The sequence below is a fragment of the Talpa europaea genome, assembly GCF_964194135.1.
Source record: "Talpa europaea genome assembly, chromosome: 12".
NCBI classification, from domain to species: domain Eukaryota; kingdom Metazoa; phylum Chordata; class Mammalia; order Eulipotyphla; family Talpidae; genus Talpa; species Talpa europaea.
The window spans coordinates 55,689,674-55,713,891 of NC_140079.1; the positions used below are offsets into that span (position 1 = coordinate 55,689,674).

The following is a 24,218-nucleotide window of genomic DNA, read 5'->3' on the forward strand; positions in this document are numbered from 1 at the left end:
TCTGAAGAAGAAGAAATAAGAAAACCATCCTTTTTATTATTGAAACAAAAAAAAATCAAATACTTGGGAATAAACCTAACAAAAGAGGTAAATGACCTACACAAGAAAACTATAAAACACTGTTAAAAGAAACAGGAGAAGACACAAAGAAATGGAAAGACATCCCTTGCTCATGGATTGGAAGAATTAACATTATCAAAATGGCCTTCCTACCAAAAACAATTTACAGATTCAACACTATTCCAATAAAAATTTCAATGACATTCTTCAAAGAAATAGAACAAATACTGATGAAATTCATATGGAGCCACCAGAATAGCCAAAGCACTCCTGAAAAAAAGAGAAGGGAATGGAGGTATCACATATTCCCAGAGTTCAAACTATACTACAAAGCCATAATAATCAAAATTGCATGGTACTGGAACAAGAACAGACACATGGACCAATGGAACTGAATAGAAAATCCATAAATAAATGCACAGATTTACAGTCAACTAATCTTTGACAAAGGAGCAAAGAATATGCAATGGAGCAAAGAATATTTGTTCAATAAATGGTGCTGAGAAAACTGGGTCACTACATGCAAAAGAATGAAGCTTGGCTACTACCTCACACCATGAAAAAAACCAACTCAAAATGGATTAAAGACCTAGACATAAGACTTGAAACCATAAAATACATAGAAGTAAATATAGGCAAAACACTACATGACATGCACCTCAAAAACATCTTTTTTTTTTTGCAAGCATAAGTAATATATATTTATTTATTTATTTATTTATTTATTTATTTATTAGATAATAAATTTTATTGTTATATTCCCCATACAATTGCAGCCCCCCCATTCTGACCCCAATCCCTCCCCTCCCGCCCCCGCCCCCCTAAAAGTGTCTCTGGTTCATAGTTTTTTGTTGATTTTGATTTTCACTTTCTTACAGTTATTCATTTTCCTGGTCCCTTATTTAAGTTTTCTAGATTCCTGCTATGAGTGAGACCATCTGGTATTTTTCTTTTTCTTTTTGGCTTATTTCACTGAGCATGATCCCTTCCAGCGCCATCCATGTTGCTGCAAATTGCATGTGTTTATCTTTTTTGAATGCTGAGTAATATTCCATGGTGTATATGTACCACATCTTCTTGATCCAGTCATCTATTTTTGGGCATTTGGGTTGTTTCTAAAGCTTAGCTATTGTAAACAGTGCTGCTATAAACATAGGGGTGCAGGTGTTCTTTGGAATTGATGTTTCTGTGTCCTTTGGGTAAATACCTAGGAGTGGAATTGCTGGATCATATGGAAGCTCTATGTTTAGTAGGTCCAGAAATCTCCACACAGCTCTCCACAGTGGTTGGACCAGTTTGCACTCCCACCAACAGTGTAGAAGAGTTCCTTTTTCTCCACACCCTCGCCAACATTTGTTGTTGCTAGTTTTTTTAATATGTGCCATTCTCACTGGTGTAAGATGGTATCTCATGGTAGTTTTGATTTGCATTTCCCTGATGACAAGTGATGTTGAACATTTTTTCATATGCCTGTTGGCCATTTGCATTTCCTCTTCAGAGAAGTTTCTTTTTAGCTCTTCTGCCCATTTTTTGACTGGATTATTTTCTTTGTTGTTGTTGAGTCTCATCAGCTCTTTGCAGATTTTTGTGATCAGTCCTTTATCATTAGTGTTGGGTGCAAAAATGTTCTCCCAGTTGGTGGGGTTTCTCTTTGTTTTTGTTATTGTCTCTTTTGCTGTGCAGAAGCTCTTTAATTTGATGTGGTCCCAGCTGTTTATCTTTGCCTTCACTATCACTGCTTTGGGTGATGTGTCTGTAAAGATGTCTTTGATGTGCAAATCACGTAGTGTTTCGCCTATATTTCCCTCTATATATTTTATGGTTTCAGGTCTTATGTCTAGTTCTTTAATCCATTTCCTCAAAAACATCTTTATGGACACATCACCCAAAGCAGTGATAGTGAAAACAAAGATAAACAGCTGGGACTATATCAAATTAAAGAGCTTCTACACAGCAAAAGAGACAATAACAAAAACAAAGAGAAACCCCACCAACTGGGAGAACATTTTTGCATACAACACTAATGATAAAGGACTGATCACAAAAATCTACAAAGAGCTGATGAGACCCAACAAAAACAAAGTAAATAATCCAGTCAAAAAATGGGCAGATAAGCTAAAAAGAAACTTCTCCAAAGAGGAAATGCAAATGGCCAACAGGCATATGAAAAAATGTTCAACATCACTTGTAATCAGGGAAATGCAAATCAAAACTATAATGAGATACCATCTTACCCAGTGAGAATGGCACATATTAAAAAAACTAGCAACAACAAATGTTGGCGAGGATGTGGAGAAAAAGGAACTCTCCGGCACAGCTGGCACGAGTACAAACTGATCCAACCACTATGGAAAGCTGTGTGGAGATACCTCAACCTGCTAAAGATGGAGCTTCCATATGATCCAGCAATTCCACTCCTAGGTATTTACCCAAAGGACACAGAAACATTAATTCAAAAGGGCGCCTGCACCCCTATGTTTATAGCAGCACTATTTACAATAGCTAAGCTTTGGAAACAGCCCAAATGCCCAAAAATAGATGACTGGCTCAAGAAGATGTGGTGCATATACACAATGGAATACTATTCAGCAATCAAAAAGATAAACTCATGCAATTTGCAGCAACATGGATGGAGCTGGAAGGAATCATGCTCAGTGAAATAAGCCAGAAAGAAAAAGAAAAATACTGGATGGTCTCACTCATAGAAAACCTAAATAAGGGACGAGGAAAAAGACTAATTATAATAAAGAAAAAATCAAAATCAACAAGCAACTGTAAACCAGAGACACACTACGGGTAAGGGGGAAGGAGAGGAGGGATTAGGGTCAAGATAGGAGGGGTGGGAATTATATGGGGAATATAACCAAGATGAAAATGCATATATTGTGCAAAAATGAAAAATGATGCAATAATCATATAAATAAATAAATAAATAAATAAATAAATAAATAAATAAAATGCTTATGTCAAAGTGCAACTGCTAGAAGCTTCAACTTTATTTGATACTGCCAAAGTATTTTTCAAAGGGTCCTACAAGCAGTGTATGACATATTCTGGATCTCTGCTTTCCCACTGGTACTCATTATTATCAGAAACTAAAAGTAAATTTTTATTCTAATTTTCTTTATTGTAGTGTTGTTATAACAATAGTGGTAAAAATATCCTGTCTAAGATGTTTAAGTTCTAATGCATAGACTTGGAGGATCCAAGGAGTAGCAAGAAAATATTTGTCTATTATAAGAAGCATAAGTCATAAAAACATGGTTTATGAAGAAGAAAACACTCACCTCAAACTCTCCAAGCAGTTTAGACATAAGCAAACCCTCTGGAAACTTTGATACAACCTAATACAAATAGAAAATAAAATACCATATAGATATCATTGCAATGTTGATTGACAAAAATATCAAAATAAAACAGCATAAACTTAAATAATAGAGGCAAAATTAACAATATTGAGTGACTGAAATACAGTCAGAATTTTTAAAAATTCAGCTTCCAGTTTTAAAAAGGTTGTAACAAGAAAGCACAATGATTTCCAACATCTTCAGAATCGAGAAACTGTTCTCCACAATACTACAACTCTTCAGAAATCCCTAAGTTTCTATAGCTCAGCTAGCACACTTAGTTTTAGCTTGCATGAAATATTCTACAGCATAATTTCAAGCATTTTAAAAGGTAGAGAAGAAACAGAAAGGATATTACAGATAACTTGGGGAAATACATAAAGCAAAAAGAAAGTATTCACAGATATGTGCACACATATGTACTTACATTTAATATAAAACTAAGGGCATTATTTCTATATAATGCCCAGTTTTTTAATATAATGTCATAGATATCTTTCCCTGTCACTAAACACAGTTCAACATGCATTAATGGCTAGAGATTTTTCAAAATATTCAACATATTTAAACTCATTTACTTAGTCCTCTTCTTATAGCTGTTTCTTATTTTGATGACAAATATTTCAACAATTATCCTCATAGTTACATCTTGCACACTTGTCTGATTTTTTTAAGTAAAATTCCTAGCAGCAAAACCACCCTTACCAATAAAGTATAAAAAGATCTGTGTTTGCTAGATTTTTCCAGATATTACATACTTCATTAAAAATTCTAATTCAGCTTCAGAAAAATATAAAGAAAAATTATTCCAAAGTTCAGTGACCCAGAAACACTAGTTTGCTGCACTTCAGAAAAAATCCACTCAGAAAACAATTTAATGCACACATAGTCACATTAAATATGACAATAAGTAAAAAGACAATATGCTGCTTGACAAAACCTGCTTTTAAGTGGGCAGAGGATTTAAATAGGAATTTCACCAAAGAAGACATATAGATGGCCAAGAGAGACACGAAAAGATGTTCTATATCACTTATGATTAACATGATATAAATCAAAACCATAATGAGATTTCACCTCATATCACTCATAGTGGCAATTGCCAAAAAGTCAAGAAATTCTAAGTGCTGATGAAGTTGTGCAAAGTAAGGGGCCCTCATACTGTGGTCATGGGAATATATATTGGTGCAGTCACAATGGAAAACAGTATAGAAATTCCTCAAAAAATTAACAATAGAACTACCATATGATCTAGAAATTACCCAAAGAATATAAAAACATTGATTTGAATATATGCACCCCTATGCTCACTGCAGCACTATTCACAATAGTCAATGTATAGAAACAACCCAAGAGCCTAGTGACAGGCAAATGAGTTCAGAAGATAACATATACAATGGAATACTACTCATCCATAAAAAAGATGAAATAGTGCCATTTGCAACAATATGATAGACTTTAAGGAGATTATGTTAAGTGAAATAAATCAAGGAGAAATACAAATACTGTATGATCTTAATCATTTTGGATTGTAAAGGGAGGAAAGCAATTAAACATACAAAACAAAAACAAACCCTGGATTCTGACAACAGAATGGTGGTTATCAGGAGGGAAGGAGATGGAGAGGGTCAAGGTAAAGGGGGTCAATTGGTTGATGGTTGTTGATGGGCTGGATGATTTTTTTTTTAAGATTTATTTATTTATGCATACAAGAACTGGGGTACAGGCCAGAGTTGTGGGAAGTGAGGGGATTCACCAGAGACAGAGTGGGGAGCAGAACAGGCAGAGTGACTCAAAACACTGCTGAGGGGAGCAGTGGGCAAGACAGGAGAGGTCTGCTGCGCCATGTAGGTAGCTCCCTGGCTGGCAGGGGATCGAACTCAGTTTGCAGTGGCTGTGGATAGCTTCATAGTGCTGCATCTTAACCCCTTGATTCAACAGGGAGGCCCAGGGCTGGATGGTTGTTGATGGGTGTGGGGTGACATGGAGAGTTGGTGATATGAGAAACTGCACCTGAACCTATACAGTGTTTTAAACTAATGGTATGTATCATAATAAAAAAGAAAAAAACCCCAGAAATTTAAAGAAAAAGTCAGCTTTTAGAGTCCAACAATAAAACGAGGAGATACATGTAAGTTAATAGATACACATAATCTTTCTTAGCTATGAGACACATGATATTCCCTAGCTTGAAAGGATAATTTAATCAATTCTTTATCAATGACTATTTAATTTTTCTCTGATTTTTTGTTACCATCAAAGATTATAGTGAACATTCTTAAGTAATTGCTGGACACTTGGTCAAATCTCCAGATAAAATCAGAGCCTGAGTGCACAAAGTAGAATAATAGAAAGTAGTAAGACTCTGAATGGCACTATTCAGAGGATTATTGAAACCAGAATTAACAACTTACACCAAAATTTTAAGTGCACATTCCTTTTAGCCCAATGCATACCAGTCAAAGTGCTTTCACAAATTAATAAGGCAAAATGATAAATTAAGGAGAAGGACACGAACAGGAAATTCACATAAGAAATATAAATGGCTATTAAGCATATGAAAAGATTCTCAGTGTAAAAATAAAAAAATATAAATTAAAACAAGAAAATTGAATAGGTATATTTCACTGTCAGTGGGAGTGAAAATTTGTTCAAACCTTTTAGAGGGCAATTTAGTCATATTTATCATCAAAACTTAAAAAAGTCAATACTTTTGGCAATTCCACTTCCAGATAAATGTGCAAGGACATTAACTGCAGTATTTTTTAATAGCCAAGGCTAGAAATAACACAAATGCTAATCAATCTCAGATCTCATCAGTGAAATAGGTTACATCTAACACAATGGAATACCATGTACTGTTCAGAATACTTGACATATATGTATATATGCACATATATATACATACACAAAAATATGTGTCACATATTATATATATTATATGTAACTGGTATCACAGATTGAACTCTCAACAAGATAACACAGAAGAGAGCATTTATAGAAGAACTTACAGTTTCTGAGTAATTTTGAGAATATAAAATTTTGTGTGTGTGTGCAATTTATTTTTTTCTGAAATTAAGAGACTAACTACTTGCAGTATATCTGAAAAGATCAGGTATTAATATAAAACTAGTAAATACTGGTAGGCAAATTAAACCTAACCACAAATGATATCTAAATAATCAACTATTCTTATCCATTTCCCGATATAGCATACTTACAGATTTTATCTTATGTTTGAGTTCTGGATCGATAGTCCCTCCAGGTCCAATTTGTGCAATAACGGACTTGAATGTATTCTCCAACTATGAAAAAAGAAAAGAAAAAAATAGTTTAAATAACAGTTTCCAAAAAAAAAATCTAAATAGTATGTGTAAAGGAAACATCTGTAGAAGGAAATCTATTTCAATTAAATGAGTAAAAAATTGCTTTTAAGAGAGACTAGCATTTCATACCATATAGACTATATTTCCAGTAGAGGGAACCTTTATAAAACTAAATGCTCTGGAATTTTCCAGGATAATTCACATTCTTTATAACAATTAGATTCTAGAGCTTTCAATTATTCAATCCTATATTTTTAGCCAGAGAGCATTTTTGTTACTAATTTCCTTCTGTTTATGAAAGTATTTGATTTTATTAAACAGATAATTAAGAAAATGCCTAATGCAGCAGAAAGACTGAATGGTGGAAGTTTCCTAGGAAAAGGGAATGAGTGTGAACTAAGGCACTGGGGGGAGGCTGGAGGGTGTTTGGCCTTAAAGGAATAGTTCTTCTGCTGTAACAGAAACAAAGACATTAAGAATCAGCTAGGATACAAAAAGGTTCTGTGAATGCGAGGCCAGAAGGTGAAGAGAATTACTATCCTAAGGCTTCAGTATTCTGTGAGTTCAGAAAAAAGGCCCACTCCTGAGGACAGAGGGTAGGAAAGTACAGAGTATAAAAATAAAACTGAGGAAATAATGGGTGAAAATAATAACTATCCAAACTCAACAGGTAGGGAGTAAAGGTAGAGAGGCCTAAGTTAAGGTTAAAGAGGGTAGGTGGTGTCGTGAGGATTTAGTAGAGAGAAGTCAACAGCACAGAGAGGTCCCATAAGGTGAAAAGACCATGCATGGGAATAATGGAAAAAGTGAGCTGCAAGTGATGCTTAGAAAGTAGCAAGGAGAATCCCCAGAGAGCCAGGGCCCAGTGAATCCCACAGCAGTAGAGACCCAGAGTGGAGAGAAAGACCATGGAGTTAAAACCATTTAAAGATGCTAAGAAGGGCCTCCCTGGTGGCGCAGGTGATTGAGCGCCGCACTGTGAAGCTGTCCGCAGCCTCTGCAGCGTGGGTTCGATCCCAGCCGGCCAGGCAAGAATTCCACATGGTGCAGCAGACCTCTCCTGTCTCACCCACTTGCCCCCTCAGCAGTGTGTTTCGTCAGTCTGCCTGTTGTGTTCCCCGCTCTGTTTCGGGTGAATCCTCTCACCCTCTCACGCATCTAGCCTGTACCCCAGAACTTGTATAAATAAAAAAAAAATCTTAAAAAAATACAATAAAATAAAGATGCTAATATAATATATATATATATGAAAAAGATAGAAACGGTATAAAGAAAAACAATTACCTAAAATCCTATCACACAGACATAATCACTATTAATGTTTTTTCCTTCTAAATTTTTATTTATTAATCTTTCTTCTATTGTCCCTTGGCCTGTTATTACTTACAACGTGTGTTACTTTTTAGGTCTCTTACAAATGAAGACAGTCTCAATATCTCAATGATTGATGGAAAGATGGGATCTGGGAAGGGGAGAATTAAATTCCTATGATACTATCACGAGCTTTGTAAAGGTCTCAGCCCTTGATCAAATGTTTTTATTTCTTCTCTGTGCCATGAGACAATTCCCTAGAGCTCTCCCAGTGAGTAAGAGGACCTAAAGATAATGGATTTCTTGCATCCCAGCATACTGCTGTGCTAGGTGTTTCAGGGAACAAAAAGGGGTCATGTTTGACAACATCATTCCTCTTCAGCCACTTACAATTAAGGCGAGACATGAGATCAATGCATACACAGCTATAACCTAAGGTTGACTCTAAGAGGCACAAAATGCAGAAGGATTCATCTCATTAAGTTTTTGGAAGGGCCTTGAAGGATGGGGAGAATACTGCAGAGAAGGGCAGCAGAGGGTGTGGAAAGTAATTTCATAAACAAAGGAAAAAGAATAAGGCAATTTGCCTGTAGGCATTAGGGACAAAGAAAACTTTGCCTTATTAGAGAATATCTTAAATGCAATTTTTTAATCTATAAAAAAATTGATACTAGAGACTTTTAGCAAAGAGAGGCATTATCAGAACTTCAATCTGACAGCAGAATCTTAGATTGGTGGGATGAACAATCAGGAAGCCTCTACAGGTCTCTGGGTCAGAGTTTCAGCTAAGATGCTGAAAGAGTAAGAATGGAAAGTGGTGAAATTACAAAGGTGCAATCCACAAAAATTAGGAAAGAAGACAATGGAGAGAAGGAACTGCTAACCTACTGAGATGAAATAGTAAGAGCCTCAAGGGAAATACCCTTAAGGATTTCAAATTTTATATGGAAAGAAAAGGACCTTGGGACACAGAGATAAGTTTTTACTGGTTTTAAATCAATTCCAAGAGCTGGGAAACTGGGATGTCAGTGGCTGGACGGTCATTACAAATGTGATTTGTCTTTGGAGCATGGCTCATGACAGGGTCAGCAAACTATGGCCCATGGGTCAAATCTGACTCGCCATCAGTCTAATATGTCCCAATAGCTAAGAATGGTTTTGACATTTTAAATGGGGGAGAGGGAAGTCAAAATAAAAATACTTTGTGACACATGAAAATTATATGAAATTCAAACTTCAGGATCCATAAATACAGTTTTATTGGAACATGATCACATTATTCACTTATTGTTCATGATTGTTTCTGTATTGCCAGAGTAGAGAAGTTACAACAGAGACCAACTAGCCCTCAAATTCTCAAATACTTATTATGTAACCCCCATTCAGGGGAAAATATCTGCCAGGTATGAGATTAAGATGTCAAAATGGTGGGCTCTTAGCTAGGACTACAATACCCCTCAAGAAGATAAGGGGAAAAAACTCTTTCCCCCCTCAAGCTAGATGATTAAATTAGGTTTAAACTGAAAGGGGTGGGAGAGATTTTTTCCTAGTGCATGTAATATGGGGGATACCTATAATTAGAGAGTAGATATTAGAATTTGTGGGGAAGGAGTACGAGGTAATGAGTAATTGACATGAAGAAAGTAATCGAGAGGTATGTATTTGTTTCCAATGCCTATATAGCAAAACAAAGAATGGGCAATGAATCTTGATTATAATATATGGACATAAAGATGGAACAGACCCCCAAAATGTGATAGCTCTTCTATAAGAGCTATGAATCAAAATGATATACTCCTCAGAAAAATGAACAGACATGAACAGGCAATTCCTAAAAATAATAATAACTAATCAGGGTATTAATTTCAACTGCTAATAGGTCAGATTTTTTTATTACCCTATCAAATTAGGTAACTCTTTTTTAAAAATAATAATGCCTATTCATTCAACAAAGATGTCTTGAACACATAGTGTGTGCTTCACAATATTCTAAGCACTAGATATACAGTAGTAAACAGGTTAGATGTGTTCACTGACACCATAGTGTGGGAATCAAATATTAAACAATCAGACAGTACATAATTACAATTACAATAAATATGAAAAACCTACAGTGTTATTTGAAGAGATGTGAACCTCTACCTCTACATCATGTATAGTGTTGCAATGTAACCGCAAAAAATAATAACAATAATAAAGTGTCATAAGATAATATGCCTGAAGGTATTTGGAAAGCAATGAGAGACAACTTCAACTAGGGCAGGTGGGGGGAAATGAGGTTGGGGAAGGTTTCCTGAAGAAAAAAGTCCATTTATACTGAGTAGAAACCAGCAAAGGGGTAAGGAAAGAAGCACATTAACACACATCTCACTTGAGTGTAGCTGAATCAACTTTTGCAGAGGACAACATGACTATATATATGCTAAGCCATGAAAGTATATGTTCCTTTTGATGCAGTAGTTGATTTTTAGAGATTTATCCTGTGGAGTAATAGTGATATGTGCAAATTTTAACAAGATTTTCATTGTATAATTATTTTTAATAGCGAAAACTAGAAATAATCTAAATACCAACATATGTTATAAGTTAAATAAATTATGGCATATCCACATTGCTACTAAAAATTATGTTGCACCGCAGTATTTAATAATGTGGGGCATTGACAATGCATAGTTAGAACCCCCATCAAAAAAGCAGGTTACAAGTTTGGACCAGAATGATTCAAATTTTATTTTGAAAAAGAAAACTCAATTTTTCTGGGTGAGAACAATATAGATGATTTCATTCTGTGCTTTTCTATATTTCAGGTTTTCTGTAATCACTTTGCATTACTTTAGTCATAAGAAAAAGTTTTAAAAAACAGATACCTGGGTGATATTTAGAGAAATGAGTATAGAAACATTCCAGGAGGAGGATACATATGGCTAAAAGCAGAAAGAAACAGAAGTAACATCTTAGAGGAATATACTACAGACCTTTTGGCCATATGGTGAAAAGAACACATTTTTTTTTATAAAGATCACAGAACTGGCACAGAAACATACAGAAGCAAAGATTTCAACTGCTTAAATATTTCCCAAGTATCTCATTTGACTGAGAGTTAGGCAATATGGAATTTGACTTGCCATATTAAAAGTATCATCTGAACGCCTAAGAAATAGCCACAGCACTACTACTCCAAGCTGGCTGGAGAAAGCAATTTCCAGAGAATTACATTAAATCAACCCACTAACTGCTCCTTCTGACAGACTTGTTTAACATATACAATTGCTTGTGGAGGATATTCTTAAAAAATTAGTTGACAGAGGTGATCAGGTGAGATAAACATTCTTCTTTTGTTACATGTGATACCAAGCACGACATGTAATTCATGTAAAGACAATCAATTGCTTAGCTGCAAATTAAAAATTAGGTGCAAGCTAAAATGCAGCTCTGATTTTTAAGTCATTTAGGACCAGAACATCTTTTACATAATTCCTACCTATTTTAAATCTCAAGCTGAATGTTGTAATCAAGTTTTCTAATGTGTTAAGGCAAGGCATACAGTAGAAGGGGGTACTCTTAGATAGTTTTAAGGTTAGAAAACCTAGAAATGTCAGATCCCTATTCTTTACAGGCAAAGACCTACTAATGGGAAGCAAAGAAACACCAGCATTAGCTGTGGTCTAAGACTATGTACTAATGTAGAGAATTCTGATGAGGTGGGTGAGACAGAGTACGAAGCTTCACTCACCAGAAAATATAGCTAATCCATACTTGCCCATGTACATTTTCATTCCTGTTCCAAACCTTCTCTCAAAAGGAAAAAATAAAGCGAACTGAATAGAGCACGGTAAAACGAATATTCTTGTCTTGTCAAAAGGTTTTAAATTGTTCCAACCATTTCCTTTGTGAAGCAAAGAAAGGCAATGGATAACAGTAGATATAAAGGTCAGATCTGCATCTCCCTCATGAAAGGGGCTTCATTTTACAAAGGAGGAACTGACTTTCTCTTTTTAATAACATGTTTTCCTTATAATAAAGCAATGAATGTTCACTACGGAGCCACCTAAAACAGAGATGATGGAAATGTTCTGCTTCCTGATTTTGGAGATGAGTACATAACCAGATGCCTTTATTAAAACTCAGACTACATTTATAATGGGTAAGTTTTGCAATATGTGAATTATGTTACTAAAGCTAATTTTTTAATTTATAAATACTGCACTTTTGTGTACTAAATGTAATTCCAAGTGCTTATTCTGAGTTTAACTTATTATTTTACTAACGTAACAATAACTAACTTAATTGGTTATATTCAAGTAGTTCTAATTCGAAGGGCTTTAGCATTGCTCATAGAAAAACACCAGGACTATGGTGTTCAGGGTCAGACATTTAGGTGAATATATTAATACTATAATTTGCAAATAACTTCTATAACTTTGGTGCAAAGTAACAAGATAGAAATAGAGATACAGATTTGGGAGTCATTGTAGAACAGCAGAAACCATGGAGTTGATAAAATAGTACTCTTTCTTACTGCTACTTCTTGCTAATCCACAGAAATTCTTAATGAGATCCAAAACAAGTGACTTCAAATTTAAAAGGTCAGCTTTTCCATCAGATCTAATAACCACGGAATAAAAAAAAAAAATTTGGTATATTTGTATCTCCAAACTCAAATATCTCACCTGGTTTAATTTTTCAGTGTGATTCATCCTTGAAGTCTCCTCTGAATTTGACTTAGAAGTCTTTTCTATGTTCAGTATTGGCTTCAGTGGTTCCATGTTTGAAGTAGGTTGTGAAAAGCGTGCCTTTGCTACTGGTGAGCCTGTGGGGTATGACCCTGGCTTCATTCTAAATGGCTGGGCAAAAGTTTTACCTTTTGTAAAAAGAGAAAAATTGTCACTAGCGATTTTTAGCTTATTTTCTGGTGGTTATACATAAGAGGCCATGGTGTCTCACTCCCCTCAACTTAGAAAACTAAAAATTATGGAAAGTAAGCTTACAGTTTTATATTAAGCCAATAAAATTTAAACATAATTTAAGTGGTTATAGTCCCCATACAATTCCCAACCCCCTTTTGATCCTACTTCCTCCTCTCCCAGCTGTAGTGTGTCTCTGCTGCTGCTGATTTTGATTTTTACTTTATTATAATTAGTCTTTTTCCTGGCCCCTTATTTAGGTTTTCTAAATTCCTGCTATGAGTGAGACCAAAATGCATACATTGTGCAAAAAATGAAAAATGATGTAAAAAATATATAAAATAAAAAATAAAAATAATAAAAATAAATAAAATAAACATAATGGATGTGATCATTAATCTACAGAAGAAAACTAGTAGATCATAAGTGTGTTGCTGAAAAGTTTGGGGCTTTATCTAAAACTTCACTTAAGGTCACCTGAATGTAATTACAGAAAAGCAGCATTTGACAGGTAAAAAGCTGTATCCTGTTTGAAGCAAAGGCTCCAAATAATGAGTCTGCTTAGAACTACATTCATCAAATTTAGTTCTAGTAGGATGCATGTGTGTGTGTGGGGGGGGGGGAGGCGGGGCAGTAGGGTGGAAAGATGTCTAAGACAAAAGATAAGCAACAGAATAAAGGTTGTTCTAGAATGCAGATTTTTTTTCCCCTCTGGAGAGATGTATTCTGCTGTACAAAGTAAAAGAGGTATCACTGGCCTTTTCCATGGCCTAGCTCCTTCTTTACCCTAAGATCTAGCTCACCTAAAAAAAACCAATTACTTCCAAGATATCCTGATGATGACCAGAGAGGGGCCAAACGTGGGGAAAGGAATATACATCCCTACTATTCAATAAATTGGCAGAGAACTGTATACAAATTAAACTCCTACTACTTTAACAGCATGAGTTAATCTCCCAAAGTTTGAGTGTCTCAAGTATACTACAAGATTGAAGACTAGAATCAAAACACTCACTGGCCCACATACCTTTCCTTGATCAGACTGTGAAACCCCCTTAGCACACTCTTCAAAAGTTACATTACCCACCACAGTTTAAATATTGGTTTGTAAACTGGTGACATTCTCAAGATTCACCTATTTAATCCAATACAGGTTTAGGAGGGAAAGAAAATCACTGAAGTAGGCATATAATTATCCCAAAGAGCTTCAGTGTATAGAGCCTATACTACTGAGGCCTAAGGGAAACACTATACAAAAGATCACAATGGTTTTGTGAGCCATTAAGGGGTAGAGTGATCAGGCAGGAAAATTACAAATGTGTATAATAATAAGAGTTGGATATCTAACCTAGGTAGATATTTCCAGCTGTGTGACTCTGGAAAAACTATTTAACTTTCCTGAGTGGTTTCCTTATCTATTAGACAGGGTCACTCACCCCAATTGTCTATGGTTGGCAATGAGAATTCAAGGTAAAATGCTATTACAAATAAGGTGGATTATCATTACACTACATAGATTATTGGAGTATCTACTAGGATATCCAAGACAGCAAAGACAAGTGATAACACACACCAGGAATTATTTTTTTAACATTTTCTTTTCCATGTTACCATCTTATGTGAACATACGTAATTCATGTTCATTTACAGTGCTATAAAGACATCATCAGCATTACAGTGCTATAATGAACCTCACAAGTGGTAATGGCAAGATTCAACCTCAGTAACATTGTGGAACTGTGTCATTACAAAACCCTGCGTGCCACAATTGCTCCAAGATTTGCTGACCCACAACACAGTCATTAATGCTAACATGCTTACCTGCTGGCCATCCTCTCTGCTTTTCCTCTGTTACATTCTTCCTTAGCATCAACAAAGAGCCTGCTCTAGTCTGCTCTACAGAAATGACATCTGAAGCTGCATTTAGCACTTCAAACATAGAAAGGAATCCATACTGCACATACTGGAATGATCGTCCAAATCGCTTGGCAAATGCCTTTTCAAAATCAGAGAGAAGAACAGGAGATAATGCCAAGAGGTCTTTCAACTCACTCTTCACAACAGCAGGAAGAATAGGGGGTACCCTTCCTCGGTAAGGTACCCGTGGATGAGAAGTTGGCCCAGAGGAAACACAGGCCTTTCCCCTCTGCATGGAGTTTCGAACTTTATGGCTGCTTCTCTGTTTTGCAACTAAACTTGCTATTCCTTTGGTGGATTCATCTGGAATGGCTAAGGAGATATGAAAAAAAAATTATATTTAAGTGAGACATTACTCCCTTCTTTATCCTTTATATCTGATTATCTGGACAATTTTTAATTCTCGAAGGGGCTGTTTAGGTAGCATGATAAACATAAATGCTTGGCTCCTGTTTTTGCATTTTTTTCCCTCCAGTTGTTGCATTTTGACAACAGCCTGTTAGCTCCTCTACCAGAGGATGAAAAGATAAAGGTAAAGCCCAATATGTTATCAATACTGCCAACTGACTCCTGAAAGAAACTCTCAAACAATGAACTCCCCTATGATTTTTTTGTGCTTCATAAAATTTAAAACATCATCATTAAAAAACCATTAAAAAAACAACAACATTGTGATGATATGAAATTATAATCTAAATTCAGTTTTTGTGAATGCAATTTTGGGGAAAATTTTCTTAATTCTGCTAAAGCTCCAACTCTGCCTGTAACCTCAGTGTTCCTGCATTCCTTTCCTCTCCCTTGAGACATTAAAATCCACTGCTTGGGACTCAAGATAATTTAAAGAATTAAAACAATTCTTTACTAAATGATTACTATTACAAAGTTTAAGAACCTTCAAATCACCAACTCACCTTTCAGGATCACAGTACCATCCCAGCAGGGACAGATACTGACAACATCAGGCATGTCCAACACCAGCTCCATGGTGGATCGATACCCCAGGATTCTGAGAGGTAGATGGTTGCCAACCATCAAAAGATACTCCTTTTCCAACTGCTGTGGGGTCAAACCATCTTTGGTGGAAATGAGAAGTGACCTTATTTCTTTCCTCAGGCACTCCTGTATGTGCTCCTGTTCAGACATTGTACCCTGCTGGGCTTAAGACAAAAACATGACTATGAGGAAAAGCCAACAAACCTAAGATGGGGAGCGGGAAAATGTAAAACAGACCAACAGTGGACTTTACACAACCTTTAAAGGTGATGAAACAAAACCAACAGCATGTGTTCTAAAATATGCGTACCTCAAAGCGCCCACACAGTGCAAACCCCAAATCTCAACCTGTGAGGATTGACCTCCCTTTGTCTCAGGAAATCACTCCCATGGCTCATGTGTGAGATGCCCAAGTTCCTGGCTCATTTTGTTAGTGTGTTGAAGCTTTAGCTCGAGTTGGTTTGGGACCTTATTTACGCTGCAAACTTCCTATCAGACAGAATCTGACTCTTTCAGAATCGAGACCGGGAACGGGGCAGGGGGAGCAGCACCTTGTCCGGTCAAGGAGGCGGCGCCACGTCAAGATGCTCCCACCAGCTCTCTTCCCTCTCAAATCACTGTGCGGAACTTCCGGCTTCCTCCCGCCCGAGGTCAACGACACATCTTTGCCCGCCTCCTCCCCTCCCGCTCTGCCCAGGTATGGGGGCCACCCTGCTGCCCAGTCCCCCAACGTCTCCCACGGTGCCTGGAGGGGTGGGGACGCGCCCTGGGGGCCGCCCACTAACCGTGGGGAGAGAGGCAGCCTGGGGAGCGGAGGCCGGGGGCGCACCCGTTCTCAGGCCGTCCCAGCCGACCCACCCCGCACCCCAGCGGCCCTGGGCTCTGCCGTTGCTGTTCCACAGCGTCGAGGGCGGCGCGCCCCAGGAGCTGCGGAGGAAAAGCGGAGCCGTGTGCGGCCCACGCGCCTGCGCACCGGTGCCTCGGGCCGGCGGGAGGCTCCCGGCGGGCAGCCCGGGCGCGCACGCACGGCGGGTGGGACGGTTGGGCCCAGCGGGCCACGCTGGAGGGCGGCCCAGGCAGCTCACGCCGCGGGCCGCTCGGTCAGGCTCCCGGACAGCGCAGCGCTTGGGGATCGTGGGTACCTACCTACCCCGGCGAGGGTGGCCGATGAGCGATGAGCGGGCCTGCGGCTCGAGGACCTCTCCAGCCCCCGTGAGAACCTTTCCAACCACCCTCCGCGGGGGCGGGGCGGCCCGGAAGAGAAGAGGGAGCTGCGAGGTCCTCATCTGGGTGTGCTTAGAATCACCTGAGGAGCTTATTGAATTGGTGGTGGGGTGGGAGAGGGAGATGTCCAGATCTGATGGGCAGAGCTGCTGATCCAGGTCTAGGTCTATTTGGGAAAAAGTCCAGGCAGTTGTGAAGCTTGGTGAATAATCGTTGTAGAGGGGTGGGGACAGGAGGGCTTCTTGAATGAGTGGGGAACATTCCAGATGCCACTGCAGATAAAGGGCAGGAAACTAAAGAGGATGTATATAGGAAATAACTTGGAGATTATTTTTCCTAGGTGGAATGAGTCGGATTATAAAGTCTTTGAAAACCAAAATTGAAAAAAAAAATTCCGAAAAACAAAAATAGTAATTTAAGAGGTATAGAATAGAGACACAATATAAAGATTTTTATCTTAAAATGTACAACTTAAAGGAACTAGACAAACCAAAAAGATAACCAGGGAAGTTGAACCACGAAGGAAACCTAAGCACACACCTACACTTTCAATTCTAAGATCCCATGTTGTAATAAATAAAAAAAAAATTAAAAAAAAAAAGAGGAACAAAATGTTCCATCAATGGGCCAGGAATATTGAAGAATCCCAGAAAGGCAGAAAACGGACAAAGGGGAAATTATGAGACATGAGTGAATTCAGGCTTTCCAACATCTCAATGACAGAGGTTACAGAAACGAAGAACAGAAGGAATGGTGGTGAGAATTAGGGATTAAAAAAGAAGAAAATGTCTCAATTTGAAGAGCACACACCTTCAGATAAAAATGGGCCCATGAGTCTTTAGAATACCTAATGAAAAAAAGATCCTAAGGATTCCAAGCCTCAGAAAAAGACAATCGGGAGATTTTATACAGAAATAAGTTCCCTATAAAGCAGTAGAGATTAGTTTGCCACTAAACTTATTGCTGGAGCAACAGCATCAAAGCTCAAACTAGAATCCTTTACCCAGCCAAATCAGCATTCATGTGGCTGAAAAGACATTTTTAGACATGCCAGAATTCAGACAGTTTATCATCTCACTAAGTGATTTGAGAGCAGTTCCTGTAAAATGAACAATGAATCCAAATAAGACATTCACCCAGATTCTCATCCCCAATTATCCTGAGATAAGTAGTAACAGATAATGAGCACTTACTACATGCTCTTTGCATACATAGCTTTACCTAATTTTCTTCACAATTATTCTAAGTACAATTATGACTCCTATTTTAAAGAAACTACAGACATGAACAAAGATTAGTAGGTGATAAAAATGTTAAATTTATGATTAAATTTAGAAAGTTAATTATGCATAATGTATAAAAGATTAAAAAAAAAAAAAAAACCTTTGCTGGAGCTAAATCCCAGAATAGCAACAAATCAAGTGTGAGGGACTATTTGAGTTGCTTCAAGAAGGAGCTCCAATCTGGAAGATTAGTGACAACTGGAGTCAATGATTACTTGGCTTTACAATTATGCACTGTCATTTTCTAGGACACATCCATGTTTTGCAGTGCTTGACTTACGAAGTGAATGGGAGTGAAGTAGGTGCCATCTTGTATACCTTGGAAGATGATACTCACCTCTGCAATTCCCCAGGCATGTGGTAATGCTCCTGATGTTCCATTTTGGGACTTCAGCTTCCTACCAGAATAGCTCTTAATCAGAGTGCACACACCAGTGTAGGAGTCCTGTCAGTTGCTAAGGTGACCTATTCCAGCTATTCACTTGGCAAGTAGGATACATAATCCTAGGATGATTCCAGTCCCACTAATTCTGCCTAAAGGTGAACTTGGCAATTCATTTATCACCTAACCCCCATAAAGCTGAAAAGTTTGATGGCAAAGTGACATTTGGGGTCCCAGGAATTAGTGTTAGCTCAAAGTTTGGAATTACTAAGTGATGGTCACTGTCAAGTGTAGGTATTTCCTTTGTTCTCAAGCAGTTATACAGTAAGGGATCTCAAGGTTTTTGGGAAAAAGCTGAGAGGAAAGTCTGCAATACTTAGGTAGTTTCAGCAGCAGCTTTAAGAATATTTGGGCTACAACCAAGAAACTGTAGTCTGGGATCTGATTTAGTTCTAGAAACAGGGTGAGAAGTCAGATGTCTCTCTCACTCACCAGAGCTGTGTTGTTTGGTTTTGTTGTTAATACAAATCAAAAAGATGTAGTGGTTGTTTGTTGAGTTCATTCCTTGGGATCCTACAGTTAATTAACAATACCAGAGGGCTCTGTGGGCAGACCACTCTGCTTGCCCCCCTGCTGCCTATTAAGATGACCAGAGGTGACTTTCCTTCTGCTAATTAACTGTCTCCATCTGGTCTCCCGTTTCTGCTTGCATCTGGGAGGGTCTTTCATTTGCAGCTGTCCCTACCAGAATTCCTGCCTTACGAAAAGACCAGTAAAGAGTTTTTTGTCTGTTTTAAGCTTCTGAATCTTTATGCCTCATGACAAAGGTGAGAATCTTTTGAAAAACATAGGAAATAGGTGTGTCAGAAGCTCATGCCACCAATAAAGCATTCCTGCTTCCCAATTTTTTTTAACATTATGCCCAACTTGGGGGTCATTTAATGCTAATGATCAATTCCATTTCCCACAGCAAACACTCCAAGTCTTGCCATCCCTCTCATGCCTCTTACCCACTGCTGCTTCACCACTAGAAAGTGACTTTGCTTCAACTCCCAGAGAAAATGGAGGCTGTCATTTTGAACCCCCCCCCCCCTCAACTTTCAGTCTGCTTCTAAACTAACTCCCCTCACATCTTTCTCCTGAACTCAGAGTGAGGAGCCATCTCTCCTACCCATGCACTCTAGAGTACATTCCCCTCAATTTTTCTAGGGCCATGACCTTGACTTTTGGTTGTTACACAGTCATATATATACATATATATGTGTGTGTGTGTGTGTGTGTGTGTATACATATATATATATATTCAACATCTCTTTACAGATTCCTATAACCAAAAATTACGCAAGAATCCTTCGTATCTTCCAAACATAGAGGCGAAGAAGAGGGGAGAGGAGAGGGAGAGGCAAGGGAGAGGGAGAGAAAAGAGGGAGGACCAAAAGCGAGGAGGGGAGAGTGAGAGGGAAAGAGAAAAAGAAAAGAGAGGGAGTGGGAGGAGAGAGGGGTGGGAGCAAACTCTTGACCTACATTCCCCTCTAGCACCCCTTCACGGCCAAATCCTTGACTGTTTATACACATCCATCTTTCTCCACTTTTTCATCCACCAGTCACTACTTGGTCCAAAGCAATCAGTCTGCTACTCAAAACATCTTAAGTTACTTCCACTGAGAAAAAAATAAAAAGAGGCAAGTCTTAGGGGCTTTTCTATCTTTTCATTTTGGATCATCTGCTGTTTCCTCGCCCTGAAAAATCTCTCCCCTATGGGTTTCTAAGATGCTCTGCACTGGAGCGAGCGCCTAGCTTTCTATTTGCCAATTATCTTACTTCATTAAATGTCCATGTAAACGATGGCCTGTCTTTGATTCATCTCCTTTTTATCCTCCTTCTTCTGCTCCCCTCTTCCTGAGTGGCCTTTTTCACTCGTGGTTTCAATTGAGTTGATGCCTTCCAAAATGCATGTTCTTTTGAAGGCAAGTTACCATCTATGTGCTAGAAACTGCTCTAGAAGACGGGACTACAACAGTGTGCAAAGCTAATTTCCTGTTCTCCTGGACCTTACCTAGGACAAGCAAGGCAGAGAACTACGTAATATCAAATATATAATGATTCAAGAAGAAGGGGGGGAGGAGGGAAGGGGGAAGAGAAGGGGGTAAGGAAGGGATGGAGGAGGGGGGAGAGGGAGGGGGAGAGAGTGGAAGGGAGGGGGAGGGAGAAGGGGGAAGGGGTGGGGGAAGAGAGGGGAGGGGAGAAGGAAAGAAAGCAAGCCGGGGTAAGGGAGTGAGAAGAGACTGTTTTAAATGGCATATTTTGAAAATACTTTTGTTGAACCTCAACGTGTGGTTCCAGAGCAAATAGCCTAACCCGAAAACGTCTAAGAAATGTAAGTTCTCAGGCCCCTACCACAACCGTAAGGAAATCAGAAAATCCTGGGTGTGGGGTGAGTTCTGGGGGCCTTCGCAGGTAGGGGGTTGGTTAACAAGCCCTCCAGGTGCTCTTGATGCGTGTTAAGATGAAAACCAGCACCCTAGAGCAGTTCCCACCTCCCAGGCCAGGAACAGATGACAGGTGTGCATTCCAATACCCATTTTTTCATCCCATATGGGCAGCTGGAGGGTTGGGGAGAAGGGAGATGCCGAGAGGCCCCCAGTCCAATGTAGCCTGCACTATGCTCTTACTAGCATGTGAAGTGGGTGCCGTGGAGTCTCATTATTTTGAAATACTTGTTACGAAAAGGTCGGACTCAAGTTTAAGCCATTGACATCATCACAAGATATAAAAGTTGTATGTTTAGCCAAAGATACTCTATTCCTTAAGGTCTATCCGTGTAAATTTTTAAAAATTTTTAAAATTTTATATATTTTTTACATCATTTTTCATTTTTGCCTATGTTTATAGCAACATGATTTACAATAGCTAAGCTATGGAAAAAACCCAAATGCCCCAAAATAGATGACTGGATCAAGAAGATGTGGTACATATACACCATGGACTATTACTCAGCATTCAAAAAAGATAAACACATGCAATTTGCAGCAACATGGATGTTGCTGGAAGGGATCATGCTCAGCAAAATAAGCCAGAAAGAAAAAGAAAAATACTGGATGGTCTCACTCATAGCAGGAATCTAGAAAACCTAAATAAGAGACCAGGAAAAAGATTAATTATAATAAAGTAAAAATCAAAATCAACAAGCAACTATAAACTAGAGACACACTGGGGCGGGGGGAGGGATTAGGGTCAAAATAAGGGGGGTGGGAATTGTATGGGGAATATAACCAAGATGAAAATTCATACATTGTGCGACCTGCTAAAGATGGAGCTTCCATATGATCCAGCAATTCCACTCCTAGGTGTTTACCCAGAGGACACAGAAACATTAATTCAAAAGGGTACCTGCACCCCTATCCATGTAAATTTTTAAGTGATTGTAAAAGTGATTTAAATAACTTTAACCACTTCACAATGAATGTATGTATCAAATTATAACATGTACACCTTAAATTGTATAATTTTCATTTGTTGATTACACCTTCATACACCTGAAAAATAAACTTTTTAAGTTGTGTGAATATATTCCTCATTGTTGGTAACAAAAACCTAAAGTTTATAATTAAGTCTTTTTTTCAAAGATTTATTTATGCATACAAGAACTGGGGTACAGGCCAGAGGTGCGGGAAGGTGAGAGGATTCACCAGAGACAGAGTGGGGAGCAGAACAGGCAGAGTGACTCAAAACACTGCTGAGGGGAGCAGCGGGCAAGACAGGAAAGGTCTGCTACGCCATATAGGTAGCTCCCTGACTGGCCGGGGGATCAAATTTGTGCTGCAGAGGCTGTGGACAGCTTTATAGTGCTGTGCTCAACCCCTTGCACCACCAGGGAGGCCCTATAATTAAGTCTTGATTAGGAAGTTCATGTAGCCATTTCAAACATAAAATTCATATTTGTGGAAGCAAGATCAAGAGTCTAAATGTTGAAATTATTTGTATAAAAATTTACTTATACTGGTTTCTTTTAATTTACCAGTTTCTTTTCAGATGGTATAAACCTTCCACCCATTATAAACAAATTATTAATACTGAATCCCTAATACTTTTTTATTTTATTACCATGATTATATATCAAAAATAGAAAGCTTTTCACCAAGCCCAATATGGACAACCTCAAATCCCCTCAAGTTTGGCTGGTATCCCATTCAGATAGTATCATTTTCTATTTGCCATAATAGGAAAAGATTGGAAGCCTACTCTAGGATATCTAGCTCTCTGGCTCTCTATCTTCCAGCCCTCTCCATAGCACATCACTGAAATGGGTAAAGGACAAAAAATAGACCCCTCAGGATCACACAAGCCACCAGAAATAGGAATGTATCTGTAGTGATACTAAACTGAAGTGCAACGGAGCCCAAACTGCCCCAATCACCTTCCATGTGCTGTCTTTTCATCCAGTGGTTTATGTCATACCTCCCAATCAAAGGATGCCTCTTTATTTGGAGAGGAAGAATACCTTAAAATCAAGGAATAGTCCTATCCCTGAGGGATCTAGTGGACAGTAGGATGGAGCTTGGGGTAAAGGAAATTGTGGACAAGTTGACTTATTGTAACGTGAAAACCAGACATGGCACCTAAATAAAATGAGCTGAGGATATGGCCACCTGAGCAACTCTTTTAAGTCTTAAAGCAAAGAGTCAAGAGAGTCCGTAGGCCTACAAAGCATCTAACCTTACTGGCCAGGGTTAAGAACCACTTAGGGGTTAAGGTCCTAACTCCCAGTCAGCAATAAAGCATATTGATTGGAAAATCTGTTCTTTTGAAGATCCAGCAGAGGAGGCTGCTGCTGCAGTCAGCAGCTGGTGACAGAGAAGAACTTGGTCACAGAAGTACCACCTGTCCTAAACTTGTTAAAAACAAACTCAAAAGTCAACAATTTTAATTAGTCCTCCCCTTCTAGATAACCCCATTCCCACAGATGTCAGTCTCTTCAGTTCAAATAAGGAGTAAAAAATTTAGAGTTTTTAAATGTGTGCATACAATACTTTCAACAAAGGAGTGACCAACACTTTCAATTAAGAAGGAATCTAAAAGAAAACAGCGACACCGTCATAAGGGGAGGCAAGGCAACCAGCTAGCATCTCAGGCTGCTGCCTCAGCACTCCCGGACTCCAGCCCCACACAGGCTGCACTGACCTTTCCACTGTGGAATGTCATACACTTTCTCAAATATTGTCATCATCATTCATAATCCCAACAAGCAGGTGCTTGCATTACCGTCACATGTGGAGCAAGAAAAGAAAGTCACAGTTACATAACTTGTCTGTGGTCCCACAGTGAAGGAGGCTCCAATACCAAGGCGAGTCTCTTCTCATCAGTCTTTCTCCTACATGATATCCCTCTATCTCATTGGGAGACAGAAAACAGTTTTGAGAGTATCATTTGGCAGAAATCCTGTTGATCCTTTGAATAAAAAGTAAAAGGGA

The 24,218-nt window shown here is 38.4% G+C and overlaps 1 protein-coding gene across 2 annotated transcripts in view; it reads right to left on the minus strand.

Annotated features, from left to right (window-relative positions):
• The window catches only part of TDRD5 (tudor domain containing 5), a gene marked incomplete at both ends in the record, with an annotated part of 53,123 nt that extends 37,115 nt beyond the window's left edge, over nucleotides 1-16,008 (minus strand). For both annotated transcript variants that reach the window (XM_084250470.1, XM_084250469.1), the window contains 5 exons: nucleotides 3,348-3,404; nucleotides 6,629-6,712; nucleotides 12,715-12,905; nucleotides 14,770-15,177; nucleotides 15,777-16,008. In XM_084250470.1, the coding sequence (XP_084106596.1) occupies nucleotides 3,348-3,404; nucleotides 6,629-6,712; nucleotides 12,715-12,905; nucleotides 14,770-15,177; nucleotides 15,777-16,008 (972 nt within the window). The remainder of the gene's footprint in view (nucleotides 1-3,347; nucleotides 3,405-6,628; nucleotides 6,713-12,714; nucleotides 12,906-14,769; nucleotides 15,178-15,776) is intronic.
• Between the last annotated feature and the right edge of the window lie 8,210 nt (nucleotides 16,009-24,218).